The following is a 24,514-nucleotide window of genomic DNA, read 5'->3' as shown; positions in this document are numbered from 1 at the left end:
GCATTTCGAAGGCAAAGCTATTCTGGGTACATTCGAAATTTAGGAGATTTCCAAAAGGACTTGATACCTCCAGAAAAGATTGGGTTTGGGTCCTATATTTCGAAAAGCACAGGATATGAACTGGAGAACTGAGAGCCGTAGAAGTTATTTACCTTCTAGAGCTATACACCTCTAATAGATAGGAGGCTATTGCATAGCAATGGCCTTACAAACTGTCATTTGGTTGAGTGGTGGGTTGAGCTTTTGGGGCCTTTCACCAAGATGTATTCTCTATCTCCCTGGTGCAAGTGAATGCGGCCTCTGCCTACCTGTGCCCTCTCAACACCTCCTCTACTGACTTAAAGACTAGTGCCTAGGCACATCAGTGGGAATGGAGAGACAGGTGGGGTCAGCTGGGCCTGGTCAATATCAGCACGACCCTTGTGCAGGTGCACAGCAGCAAGAGCCAGTCACCACCAGCCTCTTGCTGAAAGAACTGAACATGAACCCACGATTACCCTCTTAAAGGTACAGTGTGGCACTGAATCCATTACTGTATCCAGTACCAGATACAGAGGCAGCTTCATTACAATCCAGAAGAGTTCATACCTTGTGCATCCATTAAAGATAATTTATTGTGCAGTGCGCAACACTGATTGTCTGATCATGATGTTCTTCCCACACCACCCCCCTGAGTAAGCCTTGGACAGCTCTGCCTTGCTATCCTGATGGCTAAATGCAAACCCACTTCCCAGGGCACTTGTAATGAGGGCCAAAGAGGGGGTGCATTTCAAGTACCTTCATTTAAAATATTCCTAATGAGTTCAGAGTCTCTACATGCACATTTTGTGGTGGTTTCTCTCTGAGACTGCTATGGTTCACACAAGAGGCACTCAAGAAAGAGGCGGTGAATCTGCCAGAAACCGGTCCCCGGTAGCTTGTCTCCTTTGTGGTGAAGAATTGGCTTGGTAGTTTAGTCTGCCCTGTTCCCATGATGCACTGGGCACGGACAGACTGATTTGCATATAGACAGGTTCTGAGCTGGGATGGTGCAGTGAGATAAATAACGGTGATGGATCAAGCCCTGATCTTTGGACTGGGTAAGAGTGGTCTGCTTAATTCAGACACTCTGTTCATCACCACCCCCTTTTCTGAATCGTTTTTGGCCACTATAGGTGTGGGAGGGTATACTCAGACATGAGTCCCTTTCTCACTGCACCATCAGGATTCAAGCAAGCCGGGCCGAAGACGGCTGAAATGCCAGAAACCGGTCCCCGGTAGCGTGTCTCCTTTCTGGTGAAGAATTGGCTTGGTAGTTTAGTCTGCCCTGTTCCCATGATGCACTGGGCCAGGGACAGACTGATTTGCATATAGCCAGGTTCTGAGCTGGGATGGTGCAGTGAGATAAATAACGGTGATGGATCAAGCCCTGATCTTTGGACTGGGTAAGAGTGGTCTGCTTAATTCAGACACTCTGTTCATCACCACCCCCTTTTCTGAATCGTTTTTGGCCACTATAGGTGTGGGAGGGTATACTCAGACATGAGTCCCTTTCTCACTGCACCATCAGGATTCAAGCAAGCCGGGCCGAAGACGGCTGAAATGCCAGAAACCGGTCCCCGGTAGCTTGTCTCCTTTCTGGTGAAGAATTGGCTTGGTAGTTTAGTCTGCCCTGTTCCCATGATGCACTGGGCCAGGGACAGACTGATTTGCATATAGCCAGGTTCTGAGCTGGGATGGTGCAGTGAGATAAATAACGGTGATGGATCAAGCCCTGATCTTTGGACTGGGTAAGAGTGGTCTGCTTAATTCAGACACTCTGTTCATCACCACCCCCTTTTCTGAATCGTTTTTGGCCACTATAGGTGTGGCAGGGTATACTCAGACATGAGTCCCTTTCTCACTGCACCATCAGGATTCAAGCAAGCCGGGCCGAAGACGGCTGAAATGCCAGAAACCGGTCCCCGGTAGCTTGTCTCCTTTCTGGTGAAGAATTGGCTTGGTAGTTTAGTCTGCCCTGTTCCTATGATGCATTGGGCCAGGGACAGACTGATTTGCATATAGCCAGGTTCTGAGCTGGGATGGTGCAGTGAGATAAATAACGGTGATGGATCAAGCCCTGATCTTTGGACTGGGTAAGAGTGGTCTGCTTAATTCAGACACTCTGTTCATCACCACCCCCTATTCTGAATCGTTTTTGGCCACTATAGGTGTGGCAGGGTATACTCAGACATGAGTCCCTTTCTCACTTCACCATCAGGATTCAAGCAAGCCGGGCCGAAGACGGCTGAAATGCCAGAAACCGGTCCCCGGTAGCTTGTCTCCTTTCTGGTGAAGAATTGGCTTGGTAGTTTAGTCTGCCCTGTTCCCATGATGCACTGGGCCAGGGACAGACTGATTTGCATATAGCCAGGTTCTGAGCTGGGATGGTGCAGTGAGATAAATAACGGTGATGGATCAAGCCCTGATCTTTGCACTGGGTAAGAGTGGTCTGCTTAATTCAGACACTCTGTTCATCACCACCCCCCTTTTCTGAATCGTTTTTGGCCACTATAGGTGTGGCAGGGTATACTCAGACATGAGTCCCTTTCTCACTGCACCATCAGGATTCAAGCAAGCCGGGCCGAAGACGGCTGAAATGCCAGAAACCGGTCCCCGGTAGCTTGTCTCCTTTCTGGTGAAGAATTGGCTTGGTAGTTTAGTCTGCCCTGTTCCCATGATGCACTGGGCCAGGGACAGACTGATTTGCATATAGCCAGGTTCTGAGCTGGGATGGTGCAGTGAGATAAATAACGGTGATGGATCAAGCCCTGATCTTTGGACTGGGTAAGAGTGGTCTGCTTAATTCAGACACTCTGTTCATCACCACCCCCTTTTCTGAATCGTCATTTCAGATGCAGCAGCAATGTCATAAATGATGTCATAGATCACGTCATGATCCTTAAACTTTGGATAACTTGCCTATTCTGGTAGACTATACGGCAATTACTCACTTGCCCCTGAATACCGTAATCAATTGGAACACATCCAGAATGGTGAGAACCTCTCTCGCACATGGATTCTGAAACCCCAAACATTGACTAGAGTACCAGCCTCTCAGCTTCAGTGACCTCATACTACACCCAAACCCTTCTAGATAAAAGAACACACAGAGCAGAATCGACATGCATTATAACATTTAACAACTTTAGCAATGTGTTAGCATGCTTGCTTAAGGCACTCAAAACACACAAGCACTAATGTTAAATTCATGCTTAAAACCAAACATAAAATTAGACGTTAACGCTATGATTGCTTTATCATACTAATTAAAATAATTAAATGACTGACTTAGCCTGGCTTCTCTGTTAATCCAGTGTTGTAATGAAGCTATTTCCAACCAGTAATTTAGCGACACAATACATATTTATATGCCTAGTTGTTTATTGCTGAATTGAGAGCATTAAGCATGTCTGTTAAAAAAGTACAGTCTTGCAAATAAGTGTATTTCACTTGCTTTCATTCTGCAGTCACTGAATAAGGAAGCAGACGGTGCATGTGCTTCAGGTGCAATGAGCAGCCGGCATGGATCTATATTGAAGCAATTCCGATCTGGCCTTTCCATGAAGCGCTCCAATAAGGACGACTGGAAGGAAGGCTATCCCACCAGCTTGACCCACATGAAGGTAGAGTCCATCATAAATACAGACAGACCCATCAGCTTTAAACTACTGCATTTCGAAGGCAAAGCTATTCTGGGTACATTCGAAATTTAGGAGATTTCCAAAAGGACTTGATACCTCCAGAAAAGATTGGGTTTGGGTCCTATATTTCGAAAAGCACAGGATATGAACTGGAGAACTGAGAGCCGTAGAAGTTATTTACCTTCTAGAGCTATACACCTCTAATAGATAGGAGGCTATTGCATAGCAATGGCCTTACAAACTGTCATTTGGTTGAGTGGTGGGTTGAGCTTTTGGGGCCTTTCACCAAGATGTATTCTCTATCTCCCTGGTGCAAGTGAATGCGGCCTCTGCCTACCTGTGCCCTCTCAACACCTCCTCTACTGACTTAAAGACTAGTGCCTAGGCACATCAGTGGGAATGGAGAGACAGGTGGGGTCAGCTGGGCCTGGTCAATATCAGCACGACCCTTGTGCAGGTGCACAGCAGCAAGAGCCAGTCACCACCAGCCTCTTGCTGAAAGAACTGAACATGAACCCACGATTACCCTCTTAAAGGTACAGTGTGGCACTGAATCCATTACTGTATCCAGTACCAGATACAGAGGCAGCTTCATTACAATCCAGAAGAGTTCATACCTTGTGCATCCATTAAAGATAATTTATTGTGCAGTGCGCAACACTGATTGTCTGATCATGATGTTCTTCCCACACCACCCCCCTGAGTAAGCCTTGGACAGCTCTGCCTTGCTATCCTGATGGCTAAATGCAAACCCCCTTCCCAGGGCACTTGTAATGAGGGCCAAAGAGGGGGTGCATTTCAAGTACCTTCATTTAAAATATTCCTAATGAGTTCAGAGTGTCTACATGCACATTTTGTGGTGGTTTCTCTCTGAGACTGCTATGGTTCACACAAGAGGCACTCAAGAAAGAGGCGGTGAATCTGCCAGAAACCGGTCCCCGGTAGCTTGTCTCCTTTCTGGTGAAGAATTGGCTTGGTAGTTTAGTCTGCCCTGTTCCCATGATGCACTGGGCACGGACAGACTGATTTGCATATAGACAGGTTCTGAGCTGGGATGGTGCAGTGAGATAAATAACGGTGATGGATCAAGCCCTGATCTTTGGACTGGGTAAGAGTGGTCTGCTTAAATCAGACACTCTGTTCATCACCACCCCCTTTTCTGAATCGTTTTTGGCCACTATAGGTGTGGGAGGGTATACTCAGACATGAGTCCCTTTCTCACTGCACCATCAGGATTCAAGCAAGCCGGGCCGAAGACGGCTGAAATGCCAGAAACCGGTCCCCGGTAGCGTGTCTCCTTTCTGGTGAAGAATTGGCTTGGTAGTTTAGTCTGCCCTGTTCCCATGATGCACTGGGCCAGGGACAGACTGATTTGCATATAGCCAGGTTCTGAGCTGGGATGGTGCAGTGAGATAAATAACGGTGATGGATCAAGCCCTGATCTTTGGACTGGGTAAGAGTGGTCTGCTTAATTCAGACACTCTGTTCATCACCACCCCCTTTTCTGAATCGTTTTTGGCCACTATAGGTGTGGCAGGGTATACTCAGACATGAGTCCCTTTCTCACTGCACCATCAGGATTCAAGCAAGCCGGGCCGAAGACGGCTGAAATGCCAGAAACCGGTCCCCGGTAGCTTGTCTCCTTTCTGGTGAAGAATTGGCTTGGTAGTTTAGTCTGCCCTGTTCCCATGATGCACTGGGCCAGGGACAGACTGATTTGCATATAGCCAGGTTCTGAGCTGGGATGGTGCAGTGAGATAAATAACGGTGATGGATCAAGCCCTGATCTTTGGACTGGGTAAGAGTGGTCTGCTTAATTCAGACACTCTGTTCATCACCACCCCCTTTTCTGAATCGTTTTTGGCCACTATAGGTGTGGCAGGGTATACTCAGACATGAGTCCCTTTCTCACTGCACCATCAGGATTCAAGCAAGCCGGGCCGAAGACGGCTGAAATGCCAGAAACCGGTCCCCGGTAGCTTGTCTCCTTTCTGGTGAAGAATTGGCTTGGTAGTTTAGTCTGCCCTGTTCCTATGATGCATTGGGCCAGGGACAGACTGATTTGCATATAGCCAGGTTCTGAGCTGGGATGGTGCAGTGAGATAAATAACGGTGATGGATCAAGCCCTGATCTTTGGACTGGGTAAGAGTGGTCTGCTTAATTCAGACACTCTGTTCATCACCACCCCCTATTCTGAATCGTTTTTGGCCACTATAGGTGTGGCAGGGTATACTCAGACATGAGTCCCTTTCTCACTTCACCATCAGGATTCAAGCAAGCCGGGCCGAAGACGGCTGAAATGCCAGAAACCGGTCCCCGGTAGCTTGTCTCCTTTCTGGTGAAGAATTGGCTTGGTTGTTTAGTCTGCCCTGTTCCCATGATGCACTGGGCCAGGGACAGACTGATTTGCATATAGCCAGGTTCTGAGCTGGGATGGTGCAGTGAGATAAATAACGGTGATGGATCAAGCCCTGATCTTTGGACTGGGTAAGAGTGGTCTGCTTAATTCAGACACTCTGTTCATCACCACCCCCCTTTTCTGAATCGTTTTTGGCCACTATAGGTGTGGCAGGGTATACTCAGACATGAGTCCCTTTCTCACTGCACCATCAGGATTCAAGCAAGCCGGGCCGAAGACGGCTGAAATGCCAGAAACCGGTCCCCGGTAGCTTGTCTCCTTTCTGGTGAAGAATTGGCTTGGTAGTTTAGTCTGCCCTGTTCCCATGATGCACTGGGCCAGGGACAGACTGATTTGCATATAGCCAGGTTCTGAGCTGGGATGGTGCAGTGAGATAAATAACGGTGATGGATCAAGCCCTGATCTTTGGACTGGGTAAGAGTGGTCTGCTTAATTCAGACACTCTGTTCATCACCACCCCCTTTTCTGAATCGTCATTTCAGATGCAGCAGCAATGTCATAAATGATGTCATAGATCACGTCATGATCCTTAAACTTTGGATAACTTGCCTATTCTGGTAGACTATACGGCAATTACTCACTTGCCCCTGAATACCGTAATCAATTGGAACACATCCAGAATGGTGAGAACCTCTCTCGCACATGGATTCTGAAAACCCAAACATTGACTAGAGTACCAGCCTCTCAGCTTCAGTGACCTCATACTACACCCAAACCCTTCTAGATAAAAGAACACACAGAGCAGAATCGACATGCATTATAACATTTAACAACTTTAGCAATGTGTTAGCATGCTTGCTTAAGGCACTCAAAACACACAAGCACTAATGTTAAATTCATGCTTAAAACCAAACATAAAATTAGACGTTAACGCTATGATTGCTTTATCATACTAATTAAAATAATTAAATGACTGACTTAGCCTGGCTTCTCTGTTAATCCAGTGTTGTAATGAAGCTATTTCCAACCAGTAATTTAGCGACACAATACATATTTATATGCCTAGTTGTTTATTGCTGAATTGAGAGCATTAAGCATGTCTGTTAAAAAAGTACAGTCTTGCAAATAAGTGTATTTCACTTGCTTTCATTCTGCAGTCACTGAATAAGGAAGCAGACGGTGCATGTGCTTCAGGTGCAATGAGCAGCCGGCATGGATCTATATTGAAGCAATTCCGATCTGGCCTTTCCATGAAGCGCTCCAATAAGGACGACTGGAAGGAAGGCTATCCCACCAGCTTGACCCACATGAAGGTAGAGTCCATCATAAATACAGACAGACCCATCAGCTTTAAACTACTGCATTTCGAAGGCAAAGCTATTCTGGGTACATTCGAAATTTAGGAGATTTCCAAAAGGACTTGATACCTCCAGAAAAGATTGGGTTTGGGTCCTATATTTCGAAAAGCACAGGATATGAACTGGAGAACTGAGAGCCGTAGAAGTTATTTACCTTCTAGAGCTATACACCTCTAATAGATAGGAGGCTATTGCATAGCAATGGCCTTACAAACTGTCATTTGGTTGAGTGGTGGGTTGAGCTTTTGGGGCCTTTCACCAAGATGTATTCTCTATATCCCTGGTGCAAGTGAATGCGGCCTCTGCCTACCTGTGCCCTCTCAACACCTCCTCTACTGACTTAAAGACTAGTGCCTAGGCACATCAGTGGGAATGGAGAGACAGGTGGGGTCAGCTGGGCCTGGTCAATATCAGCACGACCCTTGTGCAGGTGCACAGCAGCAAGAGCCAGTCACCACCAGCCTCTTGCTGAAAGAACTGAACATGAACCCACAATTAACGTCTTAAAGGTACAGCGTGGCACTGAATCCATTACTGTATCCAGTACCAGATACAGAGGCAGCTTCATTACAATCCAGAAGAGTTCATACCTTGTGCATCCATTAAAGATCATTTATTGTGCAGTGCGCAACACTGATTGTCTGATCATGATGTTCTTCCCACACCACCCCCCTGAGTAAGCCTTGGACAGCTCTGCCTTGCTATCCTGATGGCTAAATGCAAACCCACTTCCCAGGGCACTTGTAATGAGGGCCAAAGAGGGGGTGCATTTCAAGTACCTTCATTTAAAATATTCCTAATGAGTTCAGAGTCTCTACATGCACATTTTGTGGTGGTTTCTCTCTGAGACTGCTATGGTTCACACAAGAGGCACTCAAGAAAGAGGCGGTGAATCTGCCAGAAACCGGTCCCCAGTAGCTTGTCTCCTTTCTGGTGAAGAATTGGCTTGGTAGTTTAGTCTGCCCTGTTCCCATGATGCACTGGGCACGGACAGACTGATTTGCATATAGACAGGTTCTGAGCTGGGATGGTGCAGTGAGATAAATAACGGTGATGGATCAAGCCCTGATCTTTGGACTGGGTAAGAGTGGTCTGCTTAATTCAGACACTCTGTTCATCACCACCCCCTTTTCTGAATCGTTTTTGGCCACTATAGGTGTGGGAGGGTATACTCAGACATGAGTCCCTTTCTCACTGCACCATCAGGATTCAAGCAAGCCGGGCCGAAGACGGCTAAAATGCCAGAAACCGGTCCCCGGTAGCGTGTCTCCTTTCTGGTGAAGAATTCGCTTGGTAGTTTAGTCTGCCCTGTTCCCATGATGCACTGGGCCAGGGACAGACTGATTTGCATATAGCCAGGTTCTGAGCTGGGATGGTGCAGTGAGATAAATAACGGTGATGGATCAAGCCCTGATCTTTGGACTGGGTAAGAGTGGTCTGCTTAATTCAGACACTCTGTTCATCACCACCCCCTTTTCTGAATCGTTTTTGGCCACTATAGGTGTGGCAGGGTATACTCAGACATGAGTCCCTTTCTCACTGCACCATCAGGATTCAAGCAAGCCGGGCCGAAGACGGCTGAAATGCCAGAAACCGGTCCCCGGTAGCTTGTCTCCTTTCTGGTGAAGAATTGGCTTGGTAGTTTAGTCTGCCCTGTTCCCATGATGCACTGGGCCAGGGACAGACTGATTTGCATATAGCCAGGTTCTGAGCTGGGATGGTGCAGTGAGATAAATAACGGTGATGGATCAAGCCCTGATCTTTGGACTGGGTAAGAGTGGTCTGCTTAATTCAGACACTCTGTTCATCACCACCCCCTTTTCTGAATCGTTTTTGGCCACTATAGGTGTGGCAGGGTATACTCAGACATGAGTCCCTTTCTCACTGCACCATCAGGATTCAAGCAAGCCGGGCCGAAGACGGCTGAAATGCCAGAAACCGGTCCCCGGTAGCTTGTCTCCTTTCTGGTGAAGAATTGGCTTGGTAGTTTAGTCTGCCCTGTTCCCATGATGCAAGGGGCCAGGGACAGACTGATTCGCATATAGCCAGGTTCTGAGCTGGGATGGTGCAGTGAGATAAATAATGGTGATGGATCAAGCCCTGATCTTTGGACTGGGTAAGAGTGGTCTGCTTAATTCAGACACTCTGTTCATCACCACCCCCTTTTCTGAATCGTCATTTCAGATGCAGCAGCAATGTCATAAATGATGTCATAGATCACGTCATGATCCTTAAACTTTGGATAACTTGCCTATTCTGGTAGACTATACGGCAATTACTTATTTGCCCCTGAATACCGTAATCAATTGGAACACATCCAGAATGGTGAGAACCTCTCTCGCACATGGATTCTGAAAACCTAAACATTGACTAGAGTACCAGCCTCTCAGCTTCAGTGACCTCATACTACACCCAAACCCTTCTAGATAAAAGAACACACAGAGCAGAATCGACATGCATTATAACATTTAACAACTTTAGCAATGTGTTAGCATGCTTGCTTAAGGCACTCAAAACACACAAGCACTAATGTTAAATTCATGCTTAAAACCAAACATAAAATTAGACGTTAACGCTATGATTGCTTTATCATACTAATTAAAATAATTAAATGACTGACTTAGCCTGGCTTCTCTGTTAATCCAGTGTTGTAATGAAGCTATTTCCAACCAGTAATTTAGCGACACAATAGATATTTATATGCCTAGTTGTTTATTGCTGAATTGAGAGCATTAAGCATGTCTGTTAAAAAAAGTACAGTCTTGCAAATAAGTGTATTTCACTTGCTTTCATTCTGCAGTCACTGAATAAGGAAGCAGACGGTGCATGTGCTTCAGGTGCAATGAGCAGCCGGCATGGATCTATATTGAAGCAATTCCGATCTGGCCTTTCCATGAAGCGCTCCAATAAGGACGACTGGAAGGAAGGCTATCCCACCAGCTTGACTCACATGAAGGTAGAGTCCATCATAAATACAGACAGACCCATCAGCTTTTAACTACTGCATTTCGAAGGCAAAGCTATTCTGGGTACATTCAAAATTTAGGAGATTTCCAAAAGGACTTGATACCTCCAGAAAAGATTGGGTTTGGGTCTTATATTTCGAAAAGCACAGGATATGAACTGGAGAACTGAGAGCCGTAGAAGTTCTTTACCTTCTAGAGCTATACACCTCTAACAGATAGGAGGTTATTGCATAGCAATGGCCTTACAAACTGTCATTTGGTTGAGTGGTGGGTTGAGCTTTTGGGGCCTTTCATCAAGATGTATTCTCTATCCCCCTGGTGCAAGTGAATGCGGCCTCTGCCTATCTGTGCCCTCTCAACACCTCCTCTGCTGACTTAAAGGCTAGTGCCTAGGCACATCAGTGGGAATGGAGAGACAGGTGGGGTCAGCTGGGCCTGGTCAATATCAGCACGACCCTTGTGCAGGTGCACAGCAGCAAGAGCCGGTCACCACCAGCCTCTTGCTGACAGAACTGAACATGAACCCACGATTACCCTCTTAAAGGTGCAGTGTGGCACTGAATCCATTACTGTATCCAGTACCAGATACAGAGGCAGCTTCATTACAATCCAGAAGAGTTCATACCTTGTGCATCCATTAAAGACAATTTATTGTGGAGTGTGCAACACTGATTGTCTGATCATAATGTTCTTCCCACACCACCTCCCTGAGGAAGCCTTGGACTGCTCTGCCTTGCTATCCTGATGGCTAAATGCAAACCCACTTCCCAGGGCACTTGCAATGAGGGCCAAAGAAGGGGTGCATTTCAAGTACCTTCATTTAAAATATTCCTAATGAGTTCAGAGTCTCTACATGCACATGTTGTGGTGGTTTCTCTCTGAGACTGCTATGGTTCACACAAGAGGCACTCAAGAAAGAGGCGGTGAATATTCCACCCTAAACTGGGTGGCAGTGCACCATTATTGCCAGTGGTTTGGAGTTATTACATTGCTGTTCTCACTGGTAAGGCCGGTGGCAGTTCATCCTAGGGAGCCCTGCCTTCAGCCACTACCCAAGCAGAGCAGCAGAATGACGAGGGCAGCAGACAGACATCCACTATCCTCTAAATCAGACCCTTTGGGAGATGTTTGTTGGCTCAATGACACATTTAAATATTTGGCAAACCGCACGTTGACACCATAACCAGCAAAGGTTGAATACTTTTAATAGGAGGCGCCATAGTCCGATGAAAGCAGTGCCAACTATCCAGCACTTCAAATGATACCAACCCAAACATCACTGTCTCACTTCTATCCAATCTGTAGCCCCTCAAAGAACAAAAGAACCAGAAGGACAACTGGAAGGAAATGACCATAAACAGAGATTCCTCTAAAGACAAGAAAGAATCAGGCGATGTGGATACACAATCTTCCACTCCCAGCAGCCTGTTCCCTAAACACATCAAGGTAAGGGTGGAGCAAATGTACAAAAGAACTTTTTCTTTCAAAGCTTTATTTATTCAGTATGACTTGAAAGCAACAAATTACATTGTGATGAGAGCATGAAGCAAATATAGGACATCGTTCTTTCAAATACATATAACCAGTGTTCATTTTCTATTTATGTGATGCCCTTCCATCTCCCTCTCTGTCTCCGAGTCATGACCCTTTTACCAAAGCAACCCTAAACAAAAAGAAAGAAAACCACCCTAACGTTGTTGTAAACAACACCTCTCCCACTACCCCCACCCCTCCATCCCTGGTGGTGGTGAATAATTTTTCTGAGTGGCAAAGAGTAGTCGGTCTTGCATCAGAACCGAGGTTCATGCCCTAAGATAGTCTTGCAGGGCCAAGAGGGATTAGACGTATTTCTGAAAGTGTTCGGCCAAGGGCGAGAAACCATCCTAAAGCTGGAAAATGTGAAGTGCTCTTATCGAAGGTGGGCATACCGCTGATGGGAGGCCACTCGAGAGAAAGGAAACCAGCAGGCCCCACCGATACTCAAACCGTTTATAATCATCTATGAAGATATCTGCTAATCTTTCCATCGTGAGTAGTCTCCAGAGCCGTGAGTGCCATAATGACACAGCCGGAGTCTCTCTCTTTTTCCAAGCTGCAGCCATTGTTGTTTTGGCTACTCCTAGACATGCCCTTAAAATCAAGCTATCTGCTTTTGTCTGATGCTTTAACCCCGGATCTCTGATGCCTAGAAGAACTTTCTCGATAGAGGTCAGTATGCGGCAACCTAGCATTCCTTTAATATGAGTTAGAATCTCCTCCTAAAAAGGGCGATAGTCGGGGAGTCCGACCACATATGGGGAATATCCCAAGAAGGCTGCATCCATACCAGCAGAGGTCAGAAGAGCTAGGAAAGATCCTTTTAAGTTTGGTGGGGTAGAGGTACCAATACAAAATAACGTTTACAGTGTTAAATCTTTTCAAGTTCAAGCAGAAAATGATTGCACAAGATTTAAAAGCTAATGTTTCCATTGCCATTCATGGAGTACATAAAGCCTTCTGTAGGGCAAAGGCACTTTGTCAGACTCAAGAGGCTGGTGGAATTGCTCTGACTTAGTTAAAGCAGCGGGCAGCTTTAGACGAGGTCAGCTTAGAGCTGGCTCAGGATCAGACAGTCCTATAGGTTGGCTGTCATCTATGGAGCCGGCATCGGCGGATCGTGTTCTTGCGTGGGTTGTGGCATCGGCGAGGGATCCGGTACTAAAACTGGTTCGGGAACCAAAAATGCAACCAGAGTGCCCAGCTGGTGCCAATGCAAACCCACCAGCAGAAGCCCAGTTGGTATGCCTCCCAGCTCCTTAGTGCCAGAAAGGTGCTTTAGAGGGAGCTGGTAACAGGCTAATAAGCAGCAGCATGGTCTCATGGAATTTCTCACTCTGCTACATCATCGCCAATGGCTCTAGAAATTCAGGTTGCCATGGGACAAGGGGCGAACCGGTTCTGAAGTGGAACGACTTCAGGAGCATGACCTGAAAACACAATGACACCGTAGCGCCTTCTCTGGGGATAGAGAGTGGTGACAAGTGGCCGTGCCCCTCCCGCAATTGTTGTGCTTTCAGAACATGATGAGGATCTGCAGCGGGTACACCCTCAGGAGCTAGACAGGGACCTGCCTTTGGACCTCAACTAATCACAACCTGGGGTCTTGCGATGTTTCCCCACAAAGAGCTTTGCTTCCTGGTCCTGGGTGGCCTTGGTTTGCATCAAGGTGCAATCCCAGGCATGACAGACAAATCAAGTGAAGGTGTGTCACAGTCATCTGTTTGTGATGTTCCCACGGGGTGTGGGCCCTGTAGATTTGAGTGGTGACATTTCCCCTTTGAAACTGTAGAACTTTAATCTAAAGAGTGACCTCAAGAGAGACAAGCAGTATCTCTGGATCAATGTCTTTTGGCACAGAAAAAGTAACTGCGAACGTGTATGAGTGGCACCTTTATAGGCCAGTGCAGCTCATGTCTGACGAGGACAATATGGCCTCTGAGCTGCTGGTACCACCTGTTGGCACGCATGGGTACATCTAAAGATTTTCCAGATCCAGTCTGAGGTCTGGAAGAATAATCAAAAGGTGATAATTTGGTATTCAGATGTCACTATCAGAGTGAGACTTTGTTGGTGCCAGCTTTGCCTAAGTGATAATGAGCATTCACTAATTACTGTTGGAATCCTCTGAATAGAGTCTACAGTAAATAGCAGACGTCATGGACATATGGACCTACTGGGATGCATATAATAAAGAGCATAACGCAGAGCCATGAAGTATGCCACACAAAGAAGGCGTAGCTCTTGGCCCCATCTCCTTTCACTAATCTTCTCCCCTCTACCATATACTTAATTGTGCTTCTCTGTATACTTTGTGGGTATTGAGCCTTGCATAAGGGATTTTAAGGGATAAATAAGTTACGGATTCACTTTCTGTGACCTCAAGTGATGCATTGTGATAGTGTCTTTTATTGTTTCAAGAAAAGACCCCCAACTACCTTTCTTTCCTCAAAACTGGGCTGAATTCATAGTCATTACTTGACACAGATGGTGGTTTCAAATTAAAATTAAGATAAAATGCTTGGTATGACAGAGATATTTTTTTCTTGTGCTGTGTCCCCATGTGCAGACATTTGAGTGACCATCCCTGCAGAGACTTTGAGCCTGATTAAGAGTACGGCAGATGTACAAGGACTTCATTGTGATAAGCGAAAGATCAAAATATAACTACTGAGGTGCTTCTCTGGAAGACAAGCCTAACCATCCATTGAAACTGTAGCTTTTCAACGTCTGCATTGAGGATGGTAACTGATTCCTTTGGCGATTGAGGCCCAATGCGATGAGTTTCCAGTGCTTTGTTCAGCTGAGAATTCAGTGGCTTCCAATATTCCGGGTCATCCCTCATCTCATTGAGATGTAGGACACAAGACCAGTCTTCTTTGACAATAGGATGTGTGGCAGGATGATGGCTCTAGTGTCTTGGAAAAAGACAGCCTAAATTGAGGTCTGCACCACATAGATGTCATTTCTGTATTCTTTCCTGCACCCAGAATGTCTGGTTATTCACCCAGCACTGTCTGCAGATGCAGGTGCAGCCTACTTTAAGGGTGTCATGTGAGCCCTTCGATATTTCTTTGGTCTTAGGTTCTTCAGCAGATCATGAGAGGATTTCTGGGCGACAGGAGCCCCTAGGAGTTCAGGCACATGCTGAGACATTCCAAGCATGAGATTGCATGGGGTTTTATTCTGGAGCACGCTTCTGATAGATACATCTGCCGTGTGGATTCCTCACCTTGTGAATATCCCCCTTGCGTCAGCAACGTTCGGAAATTTTCTTCGTAGTCCGCCGACGTGGGCGACGTCACAGGAGCACGGCATCGCGCGCGACTCCGTCTGACGTCACCGACCCCATATCAGGCCCACGCCGGCGTGATGACGTCAGTTCCCTTTTTTCCGCGTCTCCGACGCTAACGGTTTTCGGGATCTTCAGCGATACCTAGTATCTTTCTGTTTGATAATTGTCACTGTTTCTCTCTTACGACTTGGTTTTTCTCCGGAGATGTCGTCAAGGAAAACAGGCTTTAAGCCATGTAGGTCTTGTGCCCGCATGATGTCCATCACTGACCCACATAAGGATTGTTTGTGGTGTCTTGGTTCGAGTCAAGACGTCAAGAACTGCGATTCCTGTTTTAAGATGAATCCAAAGGCACTTCGAGAGCGTGAAGCAAAATTGCTTTTGGCGAAAGTGAAACAGGACTCTGGACGGCATTCGAGATCGACGTCACGAAGATCGAAGTCGAAGCAAAGGTCTCGGTCGAAGTCGGGATCGGCGTCGAGATCCAGAGCGGGTTCGAGGTCTGGAGAGGAGTCGAGGTCTAAAGCGAAGTCGAAGTCCAGAGAAAGATCTAGGTCTAGATCTAAGTCGGCTTCCGGACATGCTTCGAGCTCCTCGAGGAGAAAGCATAGGAGGAGAAAGCACAGTTCGAAACATCATTCGGAGAAGGAATCCTCTGACTCGAAGAGAAGGTCTCACAAACATCGTAAAGACTTTGTCTCTCCTTCGCCTGCTTTGTCAAGAGAAGGTTCTCCGGCGCCGGAGCCGGAGCCGGACCCTGAGCCGGTTTCCTCGGAGCATGAAGAAGAGGAAGAGGTGACTCCTCAAGAACCGGCTTCATCGGAGACTCCTGTGAACACAGAAGGTCAGGGTGAGGATGTGTCGGGACGGCCTCCATTGCAACATCCGGTAGGTCCGTACCCTTCCTTTCCTGGACAGGATCCCTCGCATTTTCTCAATGCGATGTTTGGAGTTTATTCCAGGGCAATGTACCCCACTGGAGCGCCTGGTGGCTCCATGGGTCCATTATCGTACAATCTGGGCATTCCTCAGTCGTACGTCCCTGCTCCATTTATGCCTTTCTTGCCGGCGCCTCTTTCACCATGGCTCGGTACGGCTTCACCGAGGTCTTCTACTCCGCATGCGGCTTCGCCGACTCCGGATCGACCTCGCGGTCGAGATCGAGGTACCACGCCTGTTCATGACTCTCGTCCTCCTGCTCCGGCTCCTCGATCGACGTCGGAACCGGCTCCGTCGGAGTCGTTACCGGATCCGTTGACTTCGATTCGTTTGGAGTGGTCGAGGCGAAGAGCTCAGCGTCTTCTCGAACAAAAGGATGATGAAAGTTCTGATGTGGAAGAAGGCGAGCTTCCTGATCATGATGATGATTTCGATGAGCTTCGGGATGCTAGTGGTCTGGAACTCTCTCCCGAGTGGGGTCTGCCTTCGACTTCTGATGCACCATCAAGGGACGTGGCACCCTATCACGTGGTTATTAGGAAGGCTGCTGATCTTCTTAGCTTAAAGCTGCCCACAGTGGAGTACAAGCCCAACATCCTCACAGAAGTCTTGCATTCTCCTTCTTCGATTGTGGAGCCTACACTGCCATTTACTGATGCCTTGACGGATCCAATTAAGGAGATTTGGAAGAGGCCGTTGTCTGCTCCTGCAGTTTCAAGGGTTATTGCAAGGCGCTATAGGGTGGCTCCTGATGACCCTGCATTTCTTTCTACGCATCCATCTCCGGAAAGTCTTGTGGTTCAGGCGGCTTGCTCTAATAGGGCTGCAGGCTCTTTCCCTCAAGTGCCAGCTGACAAAGAGTCTAAGAAATTAGATCAGTCTGCGAAGAAGACTTTCTCTTCTGGGAGCATGGCTCTTAAGTCATCAAATGCTACTTGCCTTTTAGGTAGATATGTGCACGCGCTGATGGACTCAGTGAAGCAATTGTCATCAAAACTTCCTGAGGAGGATAAGAAAAACTTTAATGAGGTGATCTCTGACACTCAGGCTGCGGCCCGCATGGTCATTCAAAGCGGCATGGACACTGTGGATTCTGTTGCTAGAATTATGGGCTCATCCATTGCGACCAGGAGAGCCGCATGGTTAAAGTAATCTGATTTCTCAGCGGATGTGCAGTCTACATTGCTGGACTTACCCTTTGAAGGAACTGGCCTTTTTGGTAAGAAGGCTGATGTGGCCTTGGAGAGGTTTAAGGACAGCCGTGCCACTGCAAGATCTTTGGGTCTGCAGATGAGAGGGTCGACGACTAGAGAATTCAAGGGATTTGGTAAATCTTCTTTTCGTCCCTTCAAGCAGGGCCAACAACAACAGCAGCAGCAGCAAAACCCTCTATATAGGTCCTATAGAGGTAGACAGAGGGGTCGTGGACGTGGACGTCAAGTCTCCTCTTCCTCCACTTCCTCCAATAATGCCCAACCCCCACCCGCATCAGCAAAGCAGCCCTAGATCCACCATTCTGGATCATGTAGGGCCAGTAGGGGGTCGGCTTACTCACTTTTTACGAGATTGGGAATCGGTTACATCAGATCTTTGGGTTCTCAATCTCGTAGAGAATGGGTATGCACTTCCTTTTCAGGGGTTCCCTCCCAATTACCCTCCTTGCCAAGGTTATTGTTCGGAGGACCACCTGCTTCTCCTGCAGGAGGAAGTCCTGGCACTGGTTCGAAAGGGTGCAATAGAGGTGGTTCCAGAGCAGGAGAGGGGTCAAGGGTGCTACTCCCGTATTTCTTGATTCCCAAGAAGGATGGCAGGCTTCGGCCGATCCTGGATCTCAGGATTTTGAACCTCTATCTCAAACAGGAGAAGTTCAAAATGCTCACCCTTGCTCAGGTTCTTCTGGCGCTGATGGAAGAAGACTGGATGGTGTCGATCGACTTGCAGGATGCGTATTTTCACATCCCAATCCTGAAGTCGCACAGGAAGTATCTCCGTTTTACGGTGGGATTGCAGCACTACAAGTTTGCGGTCCTCCCGTTTGGACTTACTACTGCGCCTCGAGTTTTCACCAAGGTGATGGCAGTGGTGGCTGCGCATCTCAGAAGGTCAGGGATTCCTGTATTCCCTTATCTAGACGACTGGCTGATCAAAGCAGAGTCGCCGGAGATGGTGCTCCATCATCTGCAGGAGACAACTCAGTTGTTACACAGGTTGGGTTTTTCGATAAACGTACCCAAATCTCACCTGGTGCCCTCCCAGCGCAACCTGTTCATAGGTGCGGTACTGGACACTTCTGTATGTCGTGCATTCCCTCCACCTCAAAGGATTCACGACATTCAGGAAATGATTCCTTTGTTCTACAATGGAGCGGTTGTTCCAGTCCTGAAGGTCCTTCGCCTGCTCGGTCTGATGGCTTCTTGCATTCTGTTGGTCAGTCATGCACGCTAGCACATGAGGGCGCTCCAGTGGTGCCTCCGCAGGCAGTGGTATCAGCACAACGGAGATCTCAGGGAGTCAGTGAAGATCTCCAGGGAAGCTGCAGCGGATCTGTCTTGGTGGGGCGTGGAAGGCAATCTGTCGCAAGGAAAGCCTTTTCAACTGCTTCCATCAGTGGCCACAGTGATAACGGATGCATCCACTCTCGGGTGGGGTGCTCATCTGGGAGACCTGGAGGTCAAAGGTCTTTGGTCTCTGGAAGAAAGGTTGTTTCACATCAACCTTCTGGAATTGAGGGCGATACGTTTGGCGCTCAAGGCCTTCCTCCCTTCCCTTCGCGGTCGTTCGGTACAGGTCCTAACGGACAACACGACTGCGATGTGGTACATCAACAAGCAGGGAGGAGTAGGGTCGCAGTGTCTCTGCAGAGAGGCTCTGCGTCTCTGGTCCTGGGTTCAGGACCATCAGATTTGTCTGGTGGCAAATCATCTGGCCGGAGTTCTGAACGTGCGTGCAGACAGTCTCAGTCGGCAGTTCTCTGCCGACCACGAGTGGAGGCTTCACCCGGAGGTTGTTCACGACATCTTTCAGATGTGGGGGACTCCTCGGGTGGATCTATTTGCCACTCGCGAGAATGCTCACTGCCCTTCATTCTGCAGTCTCCAGTATCCGATGCAAGGAGCATTGGGGGACGCGTTTCAGTTGAGTTGGGGAGATCGACTCCTTTACGCGTTTCCTCCCATACCTTTGATTCCTCGGGTTCTGAGGAAGATTCGTCAAGACCGGGCCCAAGTCATATTGGTTGCTCCAGATTGGCCAAGAAGGGTGTGGTATTCGGACCTACTCCACCTATCCTCTCACCCGCCACTCCGTCTCCCTCACAGGGCAGACCTCCTCTCTCAGATGGAGGGGCAGGTTCTACACCCCCACCTCCAGACATTACACCTTCATGCCTGGAGATTGAACGGGGCAACTTGAGTTCTTTTTCTCTCCCTCACGAGGTGGTGGATGTCATTCTCTCTGCCAGGCGTGACACCACTAAGTCCATTTACTCCTATAGTTGGACAAAATTTGTTTCTTGGTGCAGGGAGAGGGATATTGACCCTTTGAAGGCTCATTTGTCTAATATTTTACAATTTGCCCTTTATCTGGCACAGCAAGGTTTCGCTGTGGCCATGGTCAAGGGTTATCTTTCGGCCTTATCGGCGTTTCTATGTTTGCCGGATCAGCCTTCTCTCTTTAAATCTCCGGTGGTTTTGAGATTCTTGAGGGGTCTCATGAATATGTTTCCTCCTACTCCTTTTATTGTTCCTCATTGGGATTTGAATCTTGTGCTGACCTTTTTAATGGGTTCTCCCTTCGAACCCTTGCACAAGTGTCCATTGAGGCTTCTCTCTTTTAAAACTATCTTCCTCGTTGCAATCACCTCGGCAAGGAGGGTAAGTGAGCTTCAAGCTCTAAGTTCCAAACCCCCATTCCTGACCATTCATGCTGAAAGGATGGTTCTTAGGACCAGGGCTGCTTTTCTGCCTAAGGTGGTGACTCCTTTCCATCTTGGGCAGTCCATTACCCTTCCTACCTTCTATCCTCCCCCTCACCCGTCTAAGGAGGAAGAGAGGCTGCATCGCCTGGACCCTAAGAGGGCGGTGTCTTTCTATCTGGACAGGACTAAGGACTTCCGGATGGACGACCAGCTGTTTGTTGGCTTTGCTGGCTGCAAGAAGGGCAGAGCGGTGCACAAGCGCACTCTTTCCAGGTGGATAATCCTGTGCATCAAGATCTGCTACTCCCTTGCGGGTAAGGACCCTCCTGAGGGTATTAGAGCTCATTCAACTAGAGCAAAGTCTGCAACATCTGCTTTGTCTAGGGGTGTACCTGTTGAGGATATTTGCAGGGCCGCGACTTGGGCCTCCCTCCACACTTTCGCGAAGCATTACTGCTTGGATACCGAGGTGAGGAGGGATGGCCACTTCGCGCGCTCTGTCCTCCAAGACTTCCTGGTGTAGCAGAGTGGACACCCTCCTCCGGGAGTGGGGACTGCTGTGGGAATCTATTCACAAGGTGAGGAATCCACACGGCAGATGTATCTATCAGAAGAACAAGTTACTTACCTTCGGTAACGCTTTTTCTGGTAGATACTATATCTGCCTGTGGATTCCTCACTGACCCACCCGCCTCCCCGTTGTCCACTCTGCTATACCTGGTCTTTCTGTATATATGGTTATAATACTATTGTATTGATTTAGTTCTATATGTACTGTGTACATTGTATATTTGCATGTTTGCTATCGTTGGTCCGTCCGTGTGCCTCGAAGGCACGGAAAAAAGGGTGGAACTGACGTCATCACGCCGGCGTGGGCCTGATATGGGGTCGGTGACGTCAGACGGAGTCGCGCGCGATGCCGTGCTCCTGTGACGTCGCCCACGTCGGCGTGCTACGAAGAAAATTTCTGAACGTTGCTGACGCAAGGGGGATATTCACAAGGTGAGGAATCCACAGGCAGATATAGTATCTACCAGAAATAGCGTTACCGAAGGTAAGTAACTTGTTCACTAGGCACTTCGCCTTAGGATCGCTGCGCGTTTTGTCATGATTTTTTGTGACACTACCTTGTAATACCCGGGATACAATGGCCCCTTTCAATGTCCCGGTTTATGGCTGGAATAAGTGCGAGAACTATAAAAATGCACCCATGGCTAACTAGGAATCAGCCAGGGTTTCATGCTGAAAGGCTGGTCATTTGTCTGCCCTAAATATGCTTACTACATCCTTAGCTAATAAGGCCAACTTATCCTTTGCAACACTCCACGTATCAGCACATTTCATTGGCTAATCCCACTAGAGTCCAGCAGATGAGTCATTGGCCACTACAATATTATAGTGGCACATTAAATGGTAAGGACATATGTGATCCAAGTATGCCACTAGAAAAGGGTGCAACACCTTAGAGAAGCATTGATGCAAACTTAGTGACTGTAGGCAGTAATTACAATTTTGAAATGAGTTGCAGAATTCTTTTTTGAATCACAAAAGGTGTTTAGTACACTAAAAAATAAACACACTTTGAAGGATGCAAATAATGTGATTTTGCGAATTGTGTGATGTGTGTCTACAAAAGTGTTTCATACATAAGGCACTGTCCCCCCCAGTCCTACATTTCTCCAGCATCACATCCATTGATGAGAAGCAGACAAATCCTCCATTGAATGGTAGATCCGTACATTTCCGTATGGAGAAGATATATAAACCCAAGCATGGCCATGCACACAAACTGATGTCCTGCAGGAGCTACAAGGGCTGTCTCTTTGTCTTCTGCAACAAAAAAGGAACTCCTCAATTGCATCTTGATCCTGTTTGTCTAAAGGGGACTCAAATTATGAGCCTCGACCCAGTCCCTTCTGAAGAGCAGATTAAGGAGGAAGACTCGCGTAACCACAAATAGTCATTTTTTTTACTTTTGGTGTTCTGGACTTTGCATCCAAGGATTTTAAAGAGGAGGTATCAGAATTTGACCTGAACAACACAGACGTCTCCATGCTCTGAAGAGGCTGGTTAGAGGCATGAGATGTTAATGTCGAAACTAGTATTTATGAATGCAATAGGTTTCGCCTTGTACAACTCTCACCTCAAAAGCCATTTGTCTTGGATTTTGGAGATGTTAGTTAAGTATGTAATCTTAACAAATGATCACTTGTACTCGTTCTTCTCTTCTCCAAGCATGCCTGATGCTAATGTATTCTAAATGATCCTATTTCTGCCTTGGCTGCCCAAATTATGTCATTGATTACCAGTATGATAGCCCAGCATGATGCCATGTATAACCACCATTGTGTCAGGGCATGCATTTTGCCAGGCATCACCACCTCTCTGCCAGTGCCTGCATGTTGCCAGGGAATACCTCAGTGTGCCAGGCCCTGCAGATTGCCAGGAATTAGCACTTTTGTGTCAAGTCCAGCATCTAACGAGTGGAAGCAAATACTTGCTCCTCACAAACATGCAAGATACCCTCACAAACATGCACTAACGCACATACACAGTTACAAACACAGGCATGCACACACGCACCTACACACACATAGATATACCTGCACACACAGACACTCTCAGACACACAGACATAAGCCCACATACACACTCAACTCACAACCATTTTGCAAAACCATTTTTGACTTACCCGCTCCAACTGCCTGCCTTTTTTTTCTCCTCTCGCTCACTTACGCTTCCCGGGTTAGAGTGAGGAGGGGAAGTAACTTGGGTAGCTTGGGAGGGTGAGGAATTTAGGATAAAGTGGGTATGAATGCCTAGCAGGTTCAGAGGCCGGTAGCACTCCAGATCAACAACAAATGAAGCATGGGGGAGAGCCGAGGGGAATAACACAGAAGCGCAGGAGTGGGAGGTGAGTGCAGGCCTTAGTGCTCAGTGGGAGTGCAGAGGAGAGTTGGGCAATCAAGGGAAAGAGGGGAGTGACCAAAATGAGTGACTGGAGTGGGGTGCTTGTGGGGATGTGAACTAAACAAGGAGGTTGGCGAGGTCTATCAGCAGACATCAGATATTTTGGGGGGGTGGGGAGCAGTGAAGGCACTGGCATAGGGCTTTGTTCACTCCACCCATGCATCTCCATGGGCAGGGAAAGACCATGCAGGCCTCCTTGCTATGTGAGTGGACGGATACACTCTTCAGCTCACATAGCAGCAGATTCAATAAGCAGTGTTTTAATGCATGAGCAAAGTGGGCAATTGCCCTTGGCCCCAACATCCAAGGGCAACCCTGGGAAAGTAAATGTTCACGTTCGTTCTCTCTCTCTCTCTCTCCTTCCCTCTCTCTCTCTCTCTCTCTCCCTCCCTTCCTTCCTCCCGTCCCCCCCCTCTGTCCATTTCTATATCTAAACCTTTCTCCTTCTATCTGCCTACTTCTACCCCTGACCCTGCACAATGTCATCTTAAGAATTTTTGGAGCCCCTGTTCTTGAGTGAATCCCATTTCTGAAAGCTTGTTTGGAATCATGAAGGCTTCAATGACCACAATTCAGGCAATAACATTAGAAGTTGTCACTAATAGGGGATGCCAAAATGTGCCTTGCCCAGAGCCTCAAAATCATTAAAATCTTCTATGCTCATGACGAGCTCAGCTCGTCATGAGGCACAGTGCAGCTACACTCATGACGAGCTGAGCTCGTCACGGCCGTTGGAACGTTCGCACGCGGGGATATTTTCTCCGCTGTGCTGAACGTTCGAAAACGGGTGTGGCCGTGACGAGCTTAGCTCGTCATGAGTGGAGCTCCACCAGCATGGCGGCGCCACGCGCGCCCCCCCCCCCCATACAGCGGGGGGGGAAACACCCCGCAGCAAAGGGGTTAAGGCAACACTGCTCGAACTGCTCCTAGCAAAGAGAGAGAAAAACCCAATTTTACTTTTATCTACAACAGTTTTCAGTTCAATTTGCTGGGTACGGCGCCATTAAGGCAAAACCCTAAAAGACCTGCCGAAATCATTTAGAAAAGAGGTAAACAATCTGAAGATGTAAATACATGAACATATTTTGTTGTTTGTAATGGCTTCTGCTCTGTATCAGCATTTGTAGTTTTAGATTCAGTATAATTTTTTTATCTTAGAGAAGAGTGTGGGGATGGTTCATTATCATTAAGCAAAATGTTTGGGTCTAGAAAATGCTTGCAAACCTGTATCCGTAAAGTATTTGGCTAATTTAGCCGATTTGGCAGCTCCATAAAATATCTCAGACATTTACAAAGGGGACGCTACAAACTCACTTGCAGCAGAAGCAGTGGCAACCAAGAAGAAAGAACAGGGGGCATCAATAGTGTTTTGATGTACAGTATCATCTACGCTACTGTATGTTGGTTAAAAACCTTCAGATGGATCCTGATTTTAATTTGGCATATGTGGAAGACAGGAATTGCTTAGGAAAAGTGGGATATAAATGAAGGGAGCCCCTGTCATCAGGAGAG

General features: G+C 47.5%; 1 protein-coding gene across 1 annotated transcript in view; it reads left to right on the top strand.

Moving 5' to 3' along the window:
• The window catches only part of LOC147710583 (uncharacterized), a 49,569-nt gene that overhangs the window by 161 nt on the left and 24,894 nt on the right, over nucleotides 1-24,514 (top strand). The window contains exons 2-5 of the mRNA XM_086919365.1: nucleotides 3,489-3,644; nucleotides 7,180-7,335; nucleotides 10,181-10,336; nucleotides 11,652-11,792. Coding sequence (XP_086775491.1) covers nucleotides 3,489-3,644; nucleotides 7,180-7,335; nucleotides 10,181-10,336; nucleotides 11,652-11,792 — 609 coding nt within the window. The remainder of the gene's footprint in view (nucleotides 1-3,488; nucleotides 3,645-7,179; nucleotides 7,336-10,180; nucleotides 10,337-11,651; nucleotides 11,793-24,514) is intronic.

Source organism: Lissotriton vulgaris, chromosome 5 (assembly GCF_964263255.1).
Source record: "Lissotriton vulgaris chromosome 5, aLisVul1.2, whole genome shotgun sequence".
Taxonomy (NCBI): Eukaryota; Metazoa; Chordata; class Amphibia; order Caudata; family Salamandridae; genus Lissotriton; species Lissotriton vulgaris.
This window is presented reverse-complemented; position numbering and strand designations above follow the sequence as displayed.